The sequence below is a fragment of the Pteropus alecto genome, unplaced genomic scaffold (assembly GCF_000325575.1).
Source record: "Pteropus alecto unplaced genomic scaffold, ASM32557v1 scaffold77, whole genome shotgun sequence".
Classification (NCBI taxonomy): Eukaryota; Metazoa; Chordata; class Mammalia; order Chiroptera; family Pteropodidae; genus Pteropus; species Pteropus alecto.
In genome coordinates this window covers 1,078,320-1,097,046 of record NW_006440820.1, presented here as the reverse complement: position 1 = coordinate 1,097,046, position 18,727 = coordinate 1,078,320, and the positions used below count along the sequence as shown (strand labels likewise).

At 39.1% G+C, this 18,727-nt stretch overlaps 1 protein-coding gene, 1 non-coding gene and 1 pseudogene across 2 annotated transcripts in view; 2 read left to right on the top strand and 1 right to left on the bottom strand.

The window, feature by feature from the left end:
* The window catches only part of EFHC2 (EF-hand domain containing 2), a 172,215-nt gene extending 153,769 nt beyond the window's left edge, over positions 1 to 18,446 (top strand). Inside the window, exon 15 of the mRNA XM_006917910.1 lies at positions 18,345 to 18,446. Coding sequence (XP_006917972.1) covers positions 18,345 to 18,446 — 102 coding nt within the window. The remainder of the gene's footprint in view (positions 1 to 18,344) is intronic.
* LOC112484759 lies at positions 9,066 to 9,184 on the top strand. Its single transcript, XR_003048163.1, has one exon. It is a non-coding gene; the product is annotated as a 5S ribosomal RNA (ribosomal RNA).
* On the bottom strand, positions 10,146 to 10,462 carry LOC102879770 (annotated as a pseudogene).
* Positions 18,447 to 18,727: the final 281 nt, after the last annotated feature.

Below are 18,727 nucleotides of genomic sequence, written 5' to 3'. Positions count from 1 at the left end.
TCTGGGTATTTGTTTTAAAGGCTAATTCACTTTCCATGCTGAGTGAACATCTGTTCTATAAGAGCATGACTTTTCTTATGCAGCTGAATTTTTTTTTAGTCTTAGTCACATCCAATTATATGGAAGATAGGATAATAGGTTACAGTTATAAATAGATATAAACACTATTATCAAGGGATTCTGGTGACATTATCATGAGCCACAAGAGCAAATCTCAAATGGTGAATATGTCAAGACTCTCCAGTGTATCTGTGGCTATGCACACAGTACAGTATGGGGATGCATATTTCACAGTGGAGCCAAATTTGAAATAAAAATTTAGTAGAAAAATGATTGGTTAGGGAAAACAAAGTTCATATGATCAGATGGTGCTCTCAACGTTGTGGAATTGTCTGAATTCTCTAAAATCTCTTTGGACTAATTTCTGTTAAGTAGTGGGTGGGTGGGTGGTGGTGTTTATATTTTAACATGCTCCAGAAATTGATTTTCTTGAGAAAGTCCCTTGATAAAGCAAATGTCATGTGGTTGATACTCCCAGAAAGGAGGCATTTATTCCTCCCCATCACTGTTAACCAGATCATTTTGGCCTGAATTGGTCTAGTGTCTTTGGGGAGTTCCCTCAGGCATGCAGCTATTCTGAAGTGTCAGGCAGCTTTAGAACTTCCAGATGGTTGGGAGAAAGTGGTGGCATTTTGGAGTCAAACAGAGCTGGGGTTGAATTCTGGTTTGGTCACTTATTTAACTCATTTATTTATAAATTTTATTCTTAGACAAATCATGATTAAGTATCCACTCTCAGCATGTTCCATGCTCTGTGCAGGGGTTCAGAGAGAAAGGTCATTATTGCTTCCTTTGAGGGACCATTGCTGTTGAGAATTCAATACACTCATGATTTGGCACATGGCGAGATAGAGGCTACATGAGATGTTATGGAATGAAGAAGCTGCTTATAAATTTGATTATGCAGCGGCAGGAAGTCTTCTCAGGGGAGGTGATGCTTGAAGTATCAATGATGAATAGTAAGAGTTAAGAAGGTAGGAAAGTAGAATGATATGGAAAAGGCATTCCCAACAGAAGCTCTGGGACAGAGGACAGCATGGCACTTGTGCAGAAACAGAAAGAATTGTGAGGCTGGAATGAAAGCACAAAGCAGAGAAGAATGAGGCTGGAGATAACTGCAAGGGTGAGGTTTGAGTATTATACTGCAGAGTCTGGAGACCATGGACAAATTCCAAGGAAGAAAGTGACATGATCAGGAATACACTTTAAAGGGAGCTTGCTCTGGCTGGATGGTGGGTAGATTGGAGAGGGGATATGGAGACAGCCGCCTCCATTAGGAGGTACCTGATGTCCCATCATCACCATAATAATAGTAAAGACTTAAAGCATTTACTACGTTCAAAGTACTGTCCTAAGATCTCAAAATTTATTAGTTCATTTAATCCTCGTAGCAACTCTATGAAGTGAGTACTTTTATCATTCCCATTCTAAAGATGGGGAAGTTAGAGAAACAACAGGATCTGGTAGAATCAGAAGTTTAACTCGGATTTTTTTCATTGCAGAGAATAAAAAAGAAAAAAATATTTTAATGTAATTATTATTGAAATTATTAGGTTTAATTAAAATCCAAGATGCCATCACAAAAACAAAATGATACTGTCATTTAGTAACCTTTTAATTCTTATCCATGTAAATATCTAATTTTTACATATAAAAAATGATGGATGGAGTTTATATTCCATTTTTTCATTTATTGTTATAGTATACTATGTTGGATATCATCCATTTGTCCCATTAAGATTTTTCTAAAGCCCCCTCTACCCTGCTCTGAGTCCCAGGCAATTGACCTTTGTGGGCTGCATCTGTGGGGCCCTGAGCCCTCTGTCCTCCAATTGGGTTGGCCAATGGGATGCAGTAGTAGGAGAGTGGAGAGTAGAGGGAGAAAAAAATTATCTTCTTCCCTGCCTCCTCCTACCAGAGTCCACAGCGCCTGTTTGGAGGTTCTCTCCACAGAGCTACCCACTCCAGGTTCCAGTAACCACTCTCACATGCCCTTTCAGCCCTGGGTGATGATAATGGTTCCCTGATGCTACAATTCCTGAGGGACTGAATTCCTGTTGGTTTTCTTAAACATTTCCCACAATTTTGTAAATAGTCACTTTATTAAACTCTTCTTAACTTATACAGTTTGCTTATGTCCTCTATTTCCCATGGGATTCTCAAAGATACATGTACTTATTTTTGCTAGTTAGCAACTGCCTTTGTTGTTTCTTTCCCTTACTTCCTTCTTCTCTCCTTTTTCATTCCACCCCATCCACCACCCAAATGTTTGATACCTCTATGTTGGGGGTTTCATCATTTATTGCACAGAAGTATAATTATGCCACATGCATTTATCTGCAGGGTGTTTTTCTTATTGAATATAAATCATGGAAAATTTCTCTAATTTAATATGTATAAACCTAAGCCATTCTTTATTAAGCATAGTATGGATATAGAATAATTTATTCATTTCTATCTGATAGGCATTCAAGTTGTGTTTACATTTTTGCCTCTGAAAACATGTGGTGTCTTACTACTTTAATTTTTATTTTCCTGATGACTATTGAATTTGAATGAAATTTAATTTCTTTTGATACTACAGCCCACAGTAAGAAAGACATTTTTTCATAGCAACCCAGCATGCATATAAACAATGGAACAAAAGTTTCATGAACCAGTACTATTTTAATTACATGTGGTACAGTATGATTTTTTGTGCTTTCCTTTCTCTCTTCCTTTCTTCCTTCTTTTTCTTTTCTCTCCTCTTCCCACTTCTTTCTTTCTTTCGAATGTAGTTTGTTTGTGATCCATTAAATTGATTTAAGAACTCACAAAACAGTCACCACCCATACTGGAAAAGGAATCAATGCATGGGAAGTTCAGAGATCCACTCTCCCTTTAACTTGACCTCCCCCATTTCATCTCTTACCTGCTCTGTCAACTAGGACAGTTAATGAGCTGTGGACTTCAGATGCTTTAGGGAGGCAGGTAGAGCAGAAAGTCTGGAACATGAACCTGAGTTTAAATCCTTAGCTCTGCAATTGACTAACTGGGTGACTTTGTGTAAATTACTCAACCTTTCAGGTTTCTCCATCTCAAAAATGGAGATAGAATAATACTTCCAGGGTTCCAGTCAAGATAGCAGACCAGGTAAATGCTGTGCTTGCCTCCTCTCACATCCACATCAAAATTACAACTAAACTACAGAATAGCCATCATTAGGAATTGCCTGAAGTCTAGCTGAGCAGAAGTCCTACAACTGGGGACATATAGAAGAGGCCACCTTGAGACTAGTAGGAGGAGCAGAGATGTGAGACTGGTAGGAGGAGCAGAGATGTGAAATTCTCAACCTGTGTGTGGCGGTTGAGAATCAGGAGAAATATATCGGCTGTGGATTCCCCCCAGAAGAGTGAGGGGTCCAGGCTCCACACCAGGCTTCCCAGCCGAGGGTTCCCTGGGAAGAAAAGTCCCCACAACTTCTAGCTATGAAAACCAGCGGAGATTGTGGCTGAGTGAAATGGAGAACTGAGGGAGTCGCAGGCGTTTCTCTTAAGGGGCCTGCTCATGGACTTCTCAGTGACAGACTCCCTTGCTCTGAGCTCCAACACTGGGGAAGCTGCTGAAAAAGTGCCAGGGACATACAGGGAGGAACTGGGTTGTCTGGCTTCAGGGTGAGGGCTGGAGTGGCAACTTTCTCCTGAGAGAAGTACTGGCAGAAGCTATTGATACTTTATTGAACTGTCCCGCACCTGGTGTACAGATGCAGGTGGGCATCATATCTGAGTCTCCATCAATGTAGCTAACACTAATCACCCTGCCCTGGTGATTCCCTGAGACCCCGCCCCTGCCAACTTGTGGGCCCACCCAAGCCACTTCCAGTAGATTTTCCATACAAACCGCCTATCTTGGCTCATGCTGCAGATTTTCCTAAAATCTCTCAGGGTTCACAAAATGTAAACAAGCAACATCTGGCCTTGGCATGCCCTGTACCTCTTGCTGAGCAGCCCCAAGCCTGGCACTAGCAGCAGCCAGCATTGGATTGTGGCTTGGGCTCTCGAGGCACATCCAAGCCCAGCATGGGTGGCAGCCATCTGCAGATTACTTGGTGGCTCATGCCAAGTGGCCCCAGACAGGGCACAGACTGCAGCTGAACATGGCCTGTGGCTGGGCCCTCCCAGGAGGTCCTGGCTGGCATGCTTGGTGGCCAGCTTCACTCTGAGCCAGAGCACCACCCAGGATCACATCTCAGGATTACATACCTAAAAGGCTTACAGGGCAGATACCAGAGCCCTGTTAAAGTGAATTTTGCTCTGTAGGGTCAGCCCCTGCACAACAGCTCCTCCACTGGTCATGGCCAGTCATCACAACCAATCAGCCCAAGGGTCAATCCCTCCCACTGACAAGCAAACAGCAATCAAGGCTCAACTACTACAGGAGGGCACCCACAGCCCATACAAGGAGACATACTTGGAGCACCTGGCTTAGATGACCAGGGAAGACTGTGCCACTGGGACCTATAGCACACCTACTACATAAGGCTATTCTACTAAGATTAGGAAACATAGCAGCCCTACCTAATATATATAAACAAACACAGGGAGGCAGCCAAAATGGGGATACAAAGAAACATGTCCCACATGAAAGAACAGAACAAAGCTCCAGAAAAAGAACTCAACAAAATGGAGACAAGCAATCTACCAGATGCAGAGTTCAAAACACATATAAGGATGCTCAATGAATTTAGGGGAAGAGTAGATGAACTGAGTGAAACTTTAAACAAAGTGATAGAAAACATAAGAGTGGAGATAGAAAACATAAAAAAGAGCATCATAAATGAAGAATATGATAACTGAAATGAAGAATACCTTAGGAAGAATTAACAATAATTAAATGAAGCGGAGGAGCGAATCACTGATTTAGAAGACAAAGTAGCAGAAAACACCCAATCAGAACAGCAACAAGAAAGAAGAATCCAAAAAAATGATAGTTTAAAGGGCCTCTGGGACAACATCAAGCATACCAATGTGTGCATCATAAGGGTACCAGAAAAAGAAGAGGGAAAACAAAGAATTGTTCAAGAAATAATGACTGAAAAATTCACTAACCTGGTGAAGGAAATAGACATACAAGCCCAGGAAGCTCAGAGAGTCCCAAACAAGATGAACCCAAAGAAACCCACACCAGGACACATCGTCATTAAAATGCCAAATGTTAAAGACAAAGAGGGAATCTTAAAAGCAGCAATAAAAAAGCAGGCAGTTACCTACAAGGGAGTGCCCATGAAACTGTCAACTGATTTCTCAACAGAAACTTTGCATGCAGGTCAGAAGGGATTGGCAGGAAATACTCAAAGTGAGGAAAAACAAGGACTTACAACCAAGATTACTCTATACATTTAACCTATCATTTAGAAGGACAGATAAAGAGCTTCCCAGACAAGAAAAAGCTAAGAGTTCATCACCACCAAGCCAGTGTTACTGGAAGTGTTAGAGGGACTTCTTTAAGAAGAAGAAAAAAATGTGAATAATACAATGGCAATAACTACATATCTAGCAACAATTATTTTAAATGTAAATGGATTAAATGCTCCAATCAAAAGATAGGATGGCTGGATGAATAAGAAAACAAGACCTTTCCATATGCTACAAGAGACTCACTTTAGATCAAAAAGACACACACAGACTGAAAGTAAAGAGATGAAAAAAAAATGTTTCATAAAAATGGAAACAAAGAAAAGCTGGAGTAGCAATGCTTATACTAGACAAAATAGACTTTAAAACAAAGGCTATAACAAGAGAAAGAGAAGGACTCAGTTATCCCACTTCTGGGTGTTTATCTGAAGAACCCCTAAACACTACTTTGAAGTGACATGTGAGTCCATATATTCATTGCAGCGTTATTTACAATAGCCAAGATATGGAGGCTACTTGGGTGTCCATCAGTGGATGAATGGATAAAGAAGAGGTGATTATACATATATATATACACACACATACATGCACACACACAGATACATATACATGCACACACACACATACATATATATATACACACACACACACACACACATACATACATACATACATACATACACACACAATGAAATATTACTCAGCCATAAGAAAGAATGAAATCTTGCCATCTGCAACAACATGGATGGACCTAGAGGGTATTGTGCTGAGTAAAGCAAGTCAGACAAAAATGAATGTCACATATGGAATCTGGAGAACATGATAAACAAACAATGGAAACAAGCTCATAGATACAGAGAGCATGTTGATGGTTGTCAGATTGCAGGGTGGGGATTAGGTGAAGGGGAAAGGGGTTTAAGAGGTATAAATTGGTAGTTACGAAATCGTTATGGAGATGTAGCGTATAGCATGGGGAATATAGTAAGTAGTATTGTAATAACTATATATGGTGTCAGATGAGTACTGCATTTAGCGGGGTGATCACTTCATAAGTTATATAAATGTCTAATCAGTGTGTTGTGCACCTGAAACTAATATAATATTGTATGTTAACTGTAATAGAAAAAAAAGAATACTACTTCCATCAGGGTAGTTGTGAAGATTTAGTTGATATACGTGAGACACTTATAATACCTATATTATATATGTAAATACCTGTATTATTTTTGTAATACCTGTATTATTTTTGTAATACTTGTATTATTGTTTGTAAAATGGAGATGTCTTCCTCAAGTCAGGGGGCTGGGCCTTGAACAGTTAACTTTTAAGGCGAAAATTAGTGATTCTATTCCTAAAGATAAGAGAACAGCTACAGGACAGAAATGTAGCATCAAAAAGGGCCTGTGCTTCAGCAGTAGGCTCTTCCAGTTGTTACTTATTTGTGGTGAGAAGAACTTTACTCTTAGGGTCTCTTATCACTTCTGCTGACCAAGCCTAGAAGTGGATCAGGCTGTAGGAGACATTTAGAAGGGGCCATTTCTTTTCAGCCATTTAAAAATAAAAGAACATAGGTATAAAGTATTACCTGATTAATTTAACCAATAATGAGAGCTTAACTAGATTCCAGAGTCTGCAGCACTCTAGTACTCCTAAGCTTGTTATTGGTTCATAACTAGATATAAGATAGCTTGGGAATGTTACCAGTGAGTCTGTAAGCTCACGTGAAAATATTTAATGTGAATAGGTTGAGCATAATATTGCATAATTTATACAGTAAAATCAGTAGTAAACAGTATAGTATTTCCTGAACCATGTAGGTATGTTTCAATTTTAATATCTAATATATCCTGAGATACTCTGGGTTGGAGCCTGGTCACAGATTGGGTCCTTAGGAAGCAGATGGAGTCTAATGTGTAAGTGTTTATTCAGGAGCATCCTTGGGATCAATACTCAAGGAAGGGAAGGGAGGGGAAGGACACAGGAGTGGTCAGACGGACAAGTTGAGATGTGATGCAAGTCCAAAGATAGCCTTGGCCAGCCCATAGAGCAGCAGTCCCCAAAGTTTTTGGCACCAGAGACCAGTGCGCCTATGAGAATCTAATACCTGATGATCTGAGGTGAAGCTGAGGTGGTGATGCTAGCACCAGGGAGTGGCTGCAAATTCAGATAAATCTTTGCTCACTGGCTCATCACTCACCTCCTGCTGTGCAGCCTGATTCTAAACAGGCCACGGACTGGTACCAGTCTGCAGCCCAGGGGTTGGAGACCCCTGCCATAGAGAGAACCCTGGAGCTAGAATGGCCTTTCAGAATTGTCCTGAGTTGGGCCAAAATGGCCTGGCCTTTATCCCTGTGGGTTGGTTTTGGAAGAGATATAATGTTGGGCAATGAGGCTCTTTGTAGCCAAGACAGCTCTGTAGCTGAGGCAGTCCTTGAAGGGGACTCTTAGCAACTGGGCCACCAAGACCTTCCTCAAGGGGATTCACAGGTTGGTATCTAACCATTCTTAAAGCCTTTGTTGATTTCTTGGTATCAGCTGGGGTCTTGGCAATGTGGCACAGCCTCCTTCCTACCCCTGCTCCTTGGTTATTGTCTGATCTTATACCCATGGCAGAATTGATTGGGGAGTAGTAATGTCAGAAGAGGCCATGAGAGAGTTGGACCAGTTGTATAGATTCATTGGGTCCAGTAAGGCAGAAAAAACCTCTCACTTAGAGCTTTAGTGATCGTCAACATTTGGGAAGTCTGCCATGCCAAAAAGTCACATGTGGGACCTCAGGACAAGATCCACCAGGTTGTGAAAGTCACCCAGCCCTGAATATGATGCGATGAGATTTAAGTTCTGTTGAGAACAAGGAATGAGCTCCTGTGTGGAGGCCAGGGGTTAGACAGCTGCACTCTTCCTCCAGTGTATGGGCTAGACAGGTTGGCTGTAGTTGAAGTTCCAGAGATGACAGGAAAAGCTCTCTAGAAGTTACTGGCACCAGCCGCCATTCAGAACCTCGATGTCTTTAATCCTAAGGCTGAATGTTATTCTCAAGAGGATCTCTTCCTTGAACTGCAGATCTTACAGAGAAGTAGAAAGGGACTTCCTAGCTGATGAAAGCTGAACAGGCCTTAGTACTAGATTCAACACCAATTCTGTTTGTATCAGTGTTAGTGGATGGGATAGATGGTAGGGGTGGAGATTTAGGACACCTTCCCAGTCTAGCCTGATTAACTGAAATGCATGGGATGAACAGAGAGGGGGCAAAAAAGAACAGGACCACGGGGATCGGCCAACAGAGGCTGAGTAGGGGGGTGGCCTGGTACACCAGACATGGGATTAGAAGGTCAGGGCTTCAGGATGTCTCTCCAAAACAGGGATCACAGTGCTGGGGAATCCTGAAGTTAGCATTCTTTAGCAGAAGGAGCCAGTCAGCGGCTTCAACCAAGCCTTCGGTCCTGCCCTGGACATAGATCAGGCAAAGTCCATATACCAGTGAGGTTCTAGCAGGAAACACACACAGCATACTCAAAGGAGTCAAGGTTATGGATTTAATGAAGGGACTTTTTTTTTCATTTCTTTTTTAAAATTATTTTTCAATTATGCTTCACATTAAATTTTATTTTAGTCTACGGCCATGCCACCCTTAACAAGCCTGATCCCATCTGATCTTAGAAGCTAAGCAGGGTTGGGCCTGGTTAGTACTTGGATGGGAGACCACCTAGGAAGACCAGGTGCTGTAGGGGTAAAAAATAAAAAGTAAGGGATTGTAAGCTGATAAGGTCCTTGCAATCTGATTGTGAGGTCAACCAAGGGTTGCCTCGCCTAAAAAATTTTTATTTTATATTAGTTTCAGATAAATAGCATAGTAGACATTTATATAACTTGTGAAGTGATTGCCCCAATTAGTCTAGTAACCACCTGGCACTACACATAGTTATTACAATATTATTGACTATATTCCCTATGTTGTACTTTACACCCCAGTAACTATTTTATAACTACCAATTTGTATTTCTTAACCCCTTCACTTTTTTCACCCAGTCTCACAATCCCCCTCCCATCTGACAACCATCAGTTTGTTCTCTGTATATATGAGTCTCTTTTTTGTTTGTTTGCTTATTTTGTTATTTAGATTCTACATATAAGTGAGATATAAGTGAGATTATATCTGTCTTTCTCTGTCTGACTTATTTTACTCAGCATAATACCTTCTAGTTCCATCCATATTGTCACAAATGGTCAGATTTCACTTTTTATGGCTGAGTAATATTCCATTGTATGTATGTACCACCTCTTCATCCAGTTGTCTGTTGATGGGCACTTAGGTTGCTTCCATATCTAGGCTATTGTAAATAGCACTGCAGGGAACATAGGGATGGGTGCATATATCTGTTCAAATTAGTGTTTTGAGTTTCTTTGGATAAATATCCAGAAGTAAAATTGCTGGATCATAAGTTAGTTCTATTTTTAATTTTTTGAGGAACCTTCATACTGTTTTCTATAGTGGCTGCACCCATTTGCAATCCCACCAGCAGTGCACGAGATTCTCTCTTTTCTCCACATCTTGGCCAACACATTATTTTTGATTTATTGATGATAGATATTCTGATAGGTGTGAGATAATAGTTCATTGTGCTTTTTTTTCCCTGAAGTGAACATATCCTCAAGATTTTATTGCCTTCATAATAAAACAAAATATGAAGCTTAGAACTGAATCACATGGTCCTTTCTCTTTGTATCTTCTCCCAGTTTAAAATGCTTGCATCTCTGGATAGCCAGCATTCTCTTAAATCTGCAGATGGGCCCAATGAATTCAAGCCCAAGACAATCTTCTTGTAGTTTTAGCCTTTTTGCAGAAAATCGGCTTAGTCTGCCCACCACAAACACTCTGCTTCCTGTCATAATGCCACCTTCTCTGTGCATAGAGAGTCCTTGCCCTTTTTGTACTGTGTCACTTTGTGGGGTTGGTGCTTGTCACATTTTTTACAGAAAGTCTGGTGAGTTTTAGGAATATTCACCATGTTTGTGAGAGCACTATTGGCACAGAAAGTCTCACTGTGGTTTTAGTTTGCATCTTTTCATATGTCTATTTGCCATCTGTATGTCCTCTTTGGGGAAATGCCTATTCAGGTCCTCTGACCATTTTTTAATTGGATTATTTGTTTTTGTTTGTTTGTTTGTTTGTTTTTGGTGTTGAGTTGTATGAGTTCTTCATAAATTTTTGGATATTACCCCTTATTGGATGTATCTTTGGTAAATATCTTCTCCCATTCAGTAGGTCGTCTTCATTTTGTTGATGGTTTCTTTTGCTGTGCAAAATCTTTTTAGTTTGATATAGTTCCATTTTTTAATTTTTCTTTTGTTTCTCTTGCCTGAGGAGATATATCAGAAAAAAAACATTACTAAGAACAATGTCAGACAGTTTGCTGCCTATGTCTTCTTCTTAGATTTTTATGGTCTCACATTTTCGGGTCTCACATTTAAGTCTTGAGTTTATTTTTGTACCTGATGTAAGAAGGTGGTCTAGTTTCTTTTTTTTTGATGTAACTGTCCAGTTTTCCCAACACCATTTATTGAATATTCTTGTGTCCTTTGTCATAGGTTAATTGACCATATAGACATGGATTTATTTCTGGGCTCTCTATTCTGTTCCATCAATCTCTATTTGTTTTTATGTCAATACCATGCTGTTTTGATGACTGTAGCCTTATAGTATAGTTTGATATCAGGTAACATACTTCAATTTTGTTCTACTCTCTCAAGATTGCTGTGGCTATTCAAAGTTCTTTGTGGTTCCATATAAATTTTAGAATTATTTGTTCTAGTTCTGTGAAAAATCCCATTGGTATTTTGATAGGGATTGCATTGAATCTATAGATTGCTTTGGGTAGTATGGACATTTTAATGATGTTAATTCTTCCTATCCATGAGCACAGTATATGCTTCCACTTATTTGTATTTTCTTCAGTTTCTTTCTTCAGTGTCTTATGATTTTCCAAGTACAAGTTTTTTTACCTCCTTAGTTAAATTTATTTCTAGGGTTTTTAAATTTAATTTCTTTTTGATGTGATTATAAATGAGATTGTTTCCTTAATTTTTTTGATAGTTCATTATCAGTGTATGAAAATGCAGCCAGTTTCTGAATATTAATTTTGTGTTTTGCTACTTTACTGAATTCATTGATCAATTCTAACAGGGTTTTTTTTTTTTTGACGGAATTTTTAGGATTCTCTATATAGTATCATGTTATCTGCAAATAATGACTGTTACTTCTTCTTTTCCAATTTGGATGTCTTTTTTTCTTTTTTCTTTTTTGTCTGATTGCTGTAGCTGGGACTTCCAATACTATGTTGAGTGAAAGTTGTGTAAGTGAACATCCTTTTCTTGTACTTGATCTTAAGGAAAATGCTTCTAGCTTTTTGCTGTGGAGTATGATATTGGCTCTGGGTTTGTCATATGTGGCCTTTAGTATGTTGAGATATGTCCCCTCTTTTCCCACTTTGCTGAGAGTTTTTATCATAAATGGATGCTGGATTTTTTTTTTTTTATGCCTACAGTACCAGGTCTCCCTAGGTGGTCTCCCATCCAAGTACTAACCAGGCCCGACCCTGCTTAGCTTCTGAGATCAGATAGGATTGGGATGCTGGATTTTTTCAAATGCTTTTTCTGCATTTATTGATCATATGATTTTTATTCTTCACTTTGTTTATGTGCTATATCATGTTAATTGATTTGTGGATATTGAACCAACCTTGCATCCCAGGAATAAATTCCATTAAGGGTCTTTTGACAGAGGAGTGGGTAAGGTTAAGGGAATCAGTCAGGGCAGTGGAACACTCAGGGACTAGCAAGAGTGGAAAGCCTTTGCTAACCCTATGTCTGGAGGAGCAGGGAGAGGGACTGGTATTATTGAGGCCCAATGCAGAAGTTGGAGCAGTGGCAACAGTTAGAGGAGAATGGTCACTGCCAAACCATGGGTAGGCAGGGAGAGAGCAGGGGGAGAGGAAGTAGAATTAATACCCTTATCTCTTGCTGCTTCCCATTGACTGGACCCACCCAGAAGCCAGAGAACAAGGTAGCTTGGGGAGTGATGCAATCCACAGAGGCTGGCCTCTCAGGGCAGTGAGCTCAGTATAAAGAGCAGAGCAGAAAATAAATCTTGAGGGGAATTACCCAGCACAGTCTATTACCAAAATAGCCTTGGGCTCAGGTGAATAAGCCCCACATTCATGGTATAAGGCCTGGTCCAGACTAACAGCTCCTGGGGCTTGATCTACTGGATGTCAGGACTGGTCCCTTGGACTCATGTACCCCCCGCCCCCACCTGTGATGGCTGGGTGGCCTCAGCTAATAGTACTGGGGTCTAAGAACAAACAAACAAAATTTACAAAGAGGACTGTCATTGTAGCTAATTCAGCTTTGATTAGTCCTGCTGCACTTTGGTGAGAGTTTTTCCTCTATGGATGGATATAAGCTGACTTGTCACCCACTATGACTATTGACTGTGGCTTGTAGCCTGGATTATCAGGAACTCCCTTGGCCAGAGGCCTGGCCCCCACAGCAACCCATGGTGAGCCACTGGGACTGTAATTTGACTCTCATTCCATTATGTGATTATCCATGGTCTCAGCATGTTGCCCTGGCACTGTCACAGCCCAGAGACCCCATTTCCATTTTATTGTGCTTGGTCACAGATGGTAGCTGTAAAATTGGCAAAATAGGTCCTGCCATTTAGAGCAACTCTGGTCAATCTCAGAAGTCGAGCTTTAAAAAATAACACTAAATTGTTTATTATAAAAACTTTATAAGTTGCACTATATGACTAGTATCTTATCTTTTGACCTTTCTGAGAAAAATTGGATGTGGCTTTATTTTATAAGCACTAAACTGCAGAAGCGTTAGCAATTGGCTCTAAATCTCCCCTGTTACAACAGGATGATATATAGCCTTGACAGTGGGGAGAAGGGGTCAGTTGGGTGCCCTTTGGGATACATCTTTGGGCACCCCACTTGTTGAGGATCTCCTTTTGGTATTTAGAGGATAGAATATCTGCGACATTTTATTGTCCTAACAACCTTGTGAGAATGTCATTCCCAATTTATAGATAGGAAGCTAAGACTCAAAGGTATTCCTAAAGGTAAGGATTATATAATTAGGGGCTGGTGCCAACACTTTAATAAACAGTTATTTCTAATATTTGAGGTTAAATTTAATATTTAAAATAAAATATTATTAATCATTCTCACTAGATTTAAAAAATAACTGGTTAATACATACCAATTACTTAACACAAAGCAATAACCTGGTAGGAAACAATACTGCTGAAATCTACTTTGATTTAAAAGATTGGATGATGCTACTTGAATTGTATGCATAAGTGTATCACTGAAACAAAAAAAACCCCATGTCTTGAAAACTTTACTTGCCCTGTAATGCAGTCTTTGTTTGTTTTGTTCTGTGTTGTAATGCAGTTCTAAGAAAATATTTCTTGTTTAGAAGCTATACCTGTGTTTTAGCTATACTCACGCAGATGGAAACTCTATTGAAGCTTGATCTGGGGCAAAGGAAAGCAAATGTGAAATATTGTTATTACAGTAAAGACATAAATGGATAAGAATATAAGCAAATCTCTTTGCTTTACATATGAGCTTTTCTTATGTCATCAGAATGCTCTTGATTATCTCAACAAGTCTTTGTGAAATTTCTTCCCAAGATTAATTTTAATTTAATTCATTAAAATTTAACTGGTTTTATGATTTTTTTCAATTTGATTATTTCTAAGGTAATGTTAACCTATTATAAGGAAGAAAGTTCAATAAAACCACAATTTCAATTCCATACACACTACTAGAGTTTTCTGTAAATTCACAGATATTTCCTGTAGAAATGTCCTTTTTTGAATTAGTGGAAGGAAGTAGCAGGGTGAAATCACTAAAATGACTCTTATCAGCCTTATATTTGAGAGGAATAAAAATAATCTTGTTTCAATGAAGTGTGGAATTTAATTGGCTCCTAATCTTTTTCCCTCATGCATCTGGTGGCCAGTACTGCAGTAGAAAATTTTAAACTAGGAGGAGACATAATCCAATTAAATTTCCTTTTAAAAATGTCAAAGCAAATAAATCCAGAGCCCATGAGCTCACACACAGCTTTGCTATTCTCACTGGACAGCTGTTATTTACTGGGTTTTCATCTATCCAATGCCATCTTTGCTTCCTCTTTCAAGGGTGTATGATTCTACAGATCGGCAGCTACATTTTGTCACCATTGATGAACAAGTAATTTATTGCCAACTTGCTTGACATCTTAAGTAGCTCTAGTGAGAGCCAGCTTGGAAGATGTCATGGGCTCTCTTGTAGACAATGATTCTTAGCCATTTTAGAGTCATGATTTTGCATCATTGTTGAATTTCACTCTCCATTTCATAGTTCTTCTTTCTTCCAGAAAATGCTATGTGGCACATATTGTTTATGATCCAGATTAAATTGATTTTTTTTTTTTAATTTACACATTGTCTCTTGAGTTATATGGAAGTCACATGGATCCATCTACAATTTGTCAGGAAATTGCTTTGTTTCAAGCTGTGCTGTGACTTTCACAGACCTTTTATTAGTTTTGATAAATGCAAAATTACATAGTATCTTTGGCTTCCTTTAGAAGCCAACTTGGAGAAAAGGATCTGAGTATAAATAGTTTTTTGAGGGGAAGTGAAAGAAGCACTAGTAAGGGTGTGAAGAAGTAGGAAATGGAAGAAAAGGAGCTTATACAGGGCATATTATCAAACCGGTAACTAGTGTGGATGACTGAGAAACACAAGGATTCACTGCCTAGCATGTACCTCAGAGTTATCCCACCCAAAGTGCAAATGAGCTGTGGTATTCATCCATCAACTCCCACCAGTCACTGTTTGAAGGCTGTTCTTGAAATGGGGAGAAATAATTTATTCCAAGGCACTTGTGGTATATCACAGGGGCAGCCAAAGCAGGCCTCGGAGGTGAAAGAAAAGCTCTTAGGCAAAGCAACGCAGGTGCTGGCAGTTGGAAATCAGGCTGGTGTGTGCCAAGAGGAAAGGGTGAGGGAATCAGAAAGGGCACTGGCAGAGCCTGCTACACAAAGATGTTTAAGATTCCAACATGTACCATCAAGGCGGCTGTTTTATAGAAACATAAGTAGGCTCATCCTCATCGGGAATAGGGAAGTGGTGGACTGCTGTGGATGACCTCTCCTGTTGTAAAATTGTGATGCGTTATTTCCACTTAAAATTTATGTGTGCTGACGACAATATAATCTGGAGTTGTCTTCACATTTTGTAGTGTAGGATAAACAAAGGTCAGTGAAGACAAAGAATATTTTAACTCACTGCCCAGGTTGTCATAAATATTCTGTAATGTTTAGAACATTTGAACAATTAGGCAGTGGTAGTATGGGAATTTCTCATGTCAACAAAGAGATTGGCCATGTGATTCTTTTAGATGGACCCAATCACAGGCAAAAATTATGAAGAAGATATCTTTATCTCTACTTTATTGATGCCCCTCCCTTCACTGAGTTTCTTAAGTCTTATCTCTTGCTTTCTACCCTCCTTTGGATTCCACTTTAATTCCTATTAGTTCATTTAAACTAGTACTTGTGAAAATCTCCCAAAAATTGAGAGTTGGCTACAATTCTGGTACCAGTTAAAATGTGTAAGGTTTTCCCTCACATCAAGTAATTCTGGACACCAGCTGGATGTCCTATAATTCAACTCAATACTGACACTATCTATGTGGAGATAGCCTCAAATCCCACAGGTTAAGGGTACAATCCTACAAGACTACCTCCCTGATTCAGACACCATTCTCATGTCCAGGTTGTCCACCTATACTTCTGACCACTGGCTGTAGATTGGAGGTTCCCATGACCCCCTCCTTGAGTTTGACTAATTTGCTAGAGCAGCTCACAGAATTCATAAAAACATTTTACTTACTAGGTTACTGATTTATTGTAAAAGGATATAACTCAGGAACAGCCAAATGGAAGAGATGCATAGGGCAAGGTATGGGGAAAAGGTGAGGAACTTCCACGTCCTCTCCAGGAAGGTCACATTCCCTGCACCTCCATATGTTCACTGAACTAGAAACTAGAAACTAGAAACTTGGAGGTTATGCAATAATAGAACTTCAACATATCTTTTTGAGAGGACACAATTCAACCCATAACACTACCCCTTTCTTTTATGACCACTTCAAACCAGACACTTTCCAGGTATTGTATGTTCTACTGCAGCAAAATCTTTCAGATGTGGCTCTTATTCATCCCAACTTCAGTTGCCCTGGTTATGGCACAGTCAGTTCTTTCCCAGGATTATTGTAGTAAACTCCAAAGTGATTTTCCTCCTTCATTTCATTCTTCGTACATCCAATGAGTTATTTAATTTCTGATCAGATTTTTCTGGCTGAGACCCACCACTGACTTTCCCTAACCACAACATAAAGTATAAACTAGCACAGAAGCCCCCAAGTTTGGTCCCATCTTTTCCTTCTAACCACCTTTCTTGCTGCTTTGTACTATGTGCCCCAAACCACACTGGACTACTCACCCTTTCTTGAAAAGATACTTTTAGGTCTTTAGGCCTTTGCTTATGCTGTTCCTCATGCCTGGAACACCCTACATCACTTTACTCTCCTACTGAACTGCTCCTCATCCCATAAGGCCCAAATGAAATATCACTTAATTTGGGTTGCTTCCACAATTCTATCACATAGAATTATTGAGCTCTTACCTGTGTTTCTGTGATACCTTGTGACTCTGGATACTAATTTAGCATTAAATATATAGCACCTCTTATAAAACAATCTTGACAATAGAAATATAAGAAGCCACAGTTACGGATTTTCCCTATGTTGATGTTAATCGACTATTGCAGCATAAACAAGAAGTGTGCATGTACATATTTGCATGTGTATAGATTTATGTATACAAGACTTTTTGAAATCTATTTGACACATGTTTGTTACTTATATAATTTTTAATATAAGTTTTTGCAATCTACCTCATCAAAATAATTCTTAAACTACTCCAGAGTGAAGGTATTTATTTCTGCAATTAGCAAATATATATACATATATGCATCACATATATAATATATAAAGTATGTGTATATATATTTATACATGTGTATATATATATGTGCGTGTATATATGTATATGTATAGTGTTACATAAAGTCGCTTATCCCCAAGAGCATGCTGTGAATGAGCCAGTGTTCTTTCCATTGTTAGATTGAAGAAACAGTAACCAAGCAACCAGTATAGCTAGCAGTTTGGGTTTTTTTTTTTAAATGAATTCTTAATAAAGTATAGAAGGATCTATCACTACAATAATGCTGCATAAACAAACCCCTCTCCCCAAATTTCAGTGGTTCGTAACAACAGACATTAATTTTTCTTGTCCATGGGCTTCGAGGTCAGCTGGGTTTGGCTCTATCTCAGCTTGCTCTACCTGGCATTCTGACCAGTAGCATCTTGGGCCATGTTCTCATGGCAATGGCAGAGGCACAGAAGGCCAAGCCAAATCATGCCAGCACATTAGAACCTCTGTTTGTACTACGTCTGCTAACATTACATAGGCCAAAGCCAGTCATATTAAAAGGACAGGAAAATCAACTCTGTGGAAGGCACTGCAAACTCCCATCTCAAAGAACATGGGTGTATAATTCTAATACAGGGAGGGATGAAGAATTAAGCATAAGAATCCAGTCTACCACAAAGTCCTCGTGATTGAAAAGTGGACAGTAGACATTTCTGCTTCGAAAATAAACTATTTGCCAAGAGCTTATATAATGACAAAAAAAAATTGTTACATTTACAAAACTACACTTTGAAATGTGGTTCTAATTATATCCAACTTTTTTTTTCCTTCTAGAGATGTGAAGATATGTGGCTCGGGATGCCATCACCTATTCCTACGAAATACATTAACTATTTTCAATTTTTAAAGGACGTGTATGGCTTAGAGGAGGAGTAACCATGCCAGTTTTGCTCATCTCCCTTTGATTTCCTGCTCTAATTTTGCCAAGTTTATTTCAGTAGATATAATTTCATTAAAAACAAAAAAAAGCATGGTTCATATTGAATTGAAATCCGTAGACTACAATTAATCTCCTTTTGTCAATTTAGTTTTTCAGCACATCACATTATCATCACATTATATTGCTGATGTACCAGCACTATTAAAAATGTCGTTTAAGGGAACATCGAACATTTTTATTATATTTATGATTTATTAATACCAAAGAATCTAGTGGT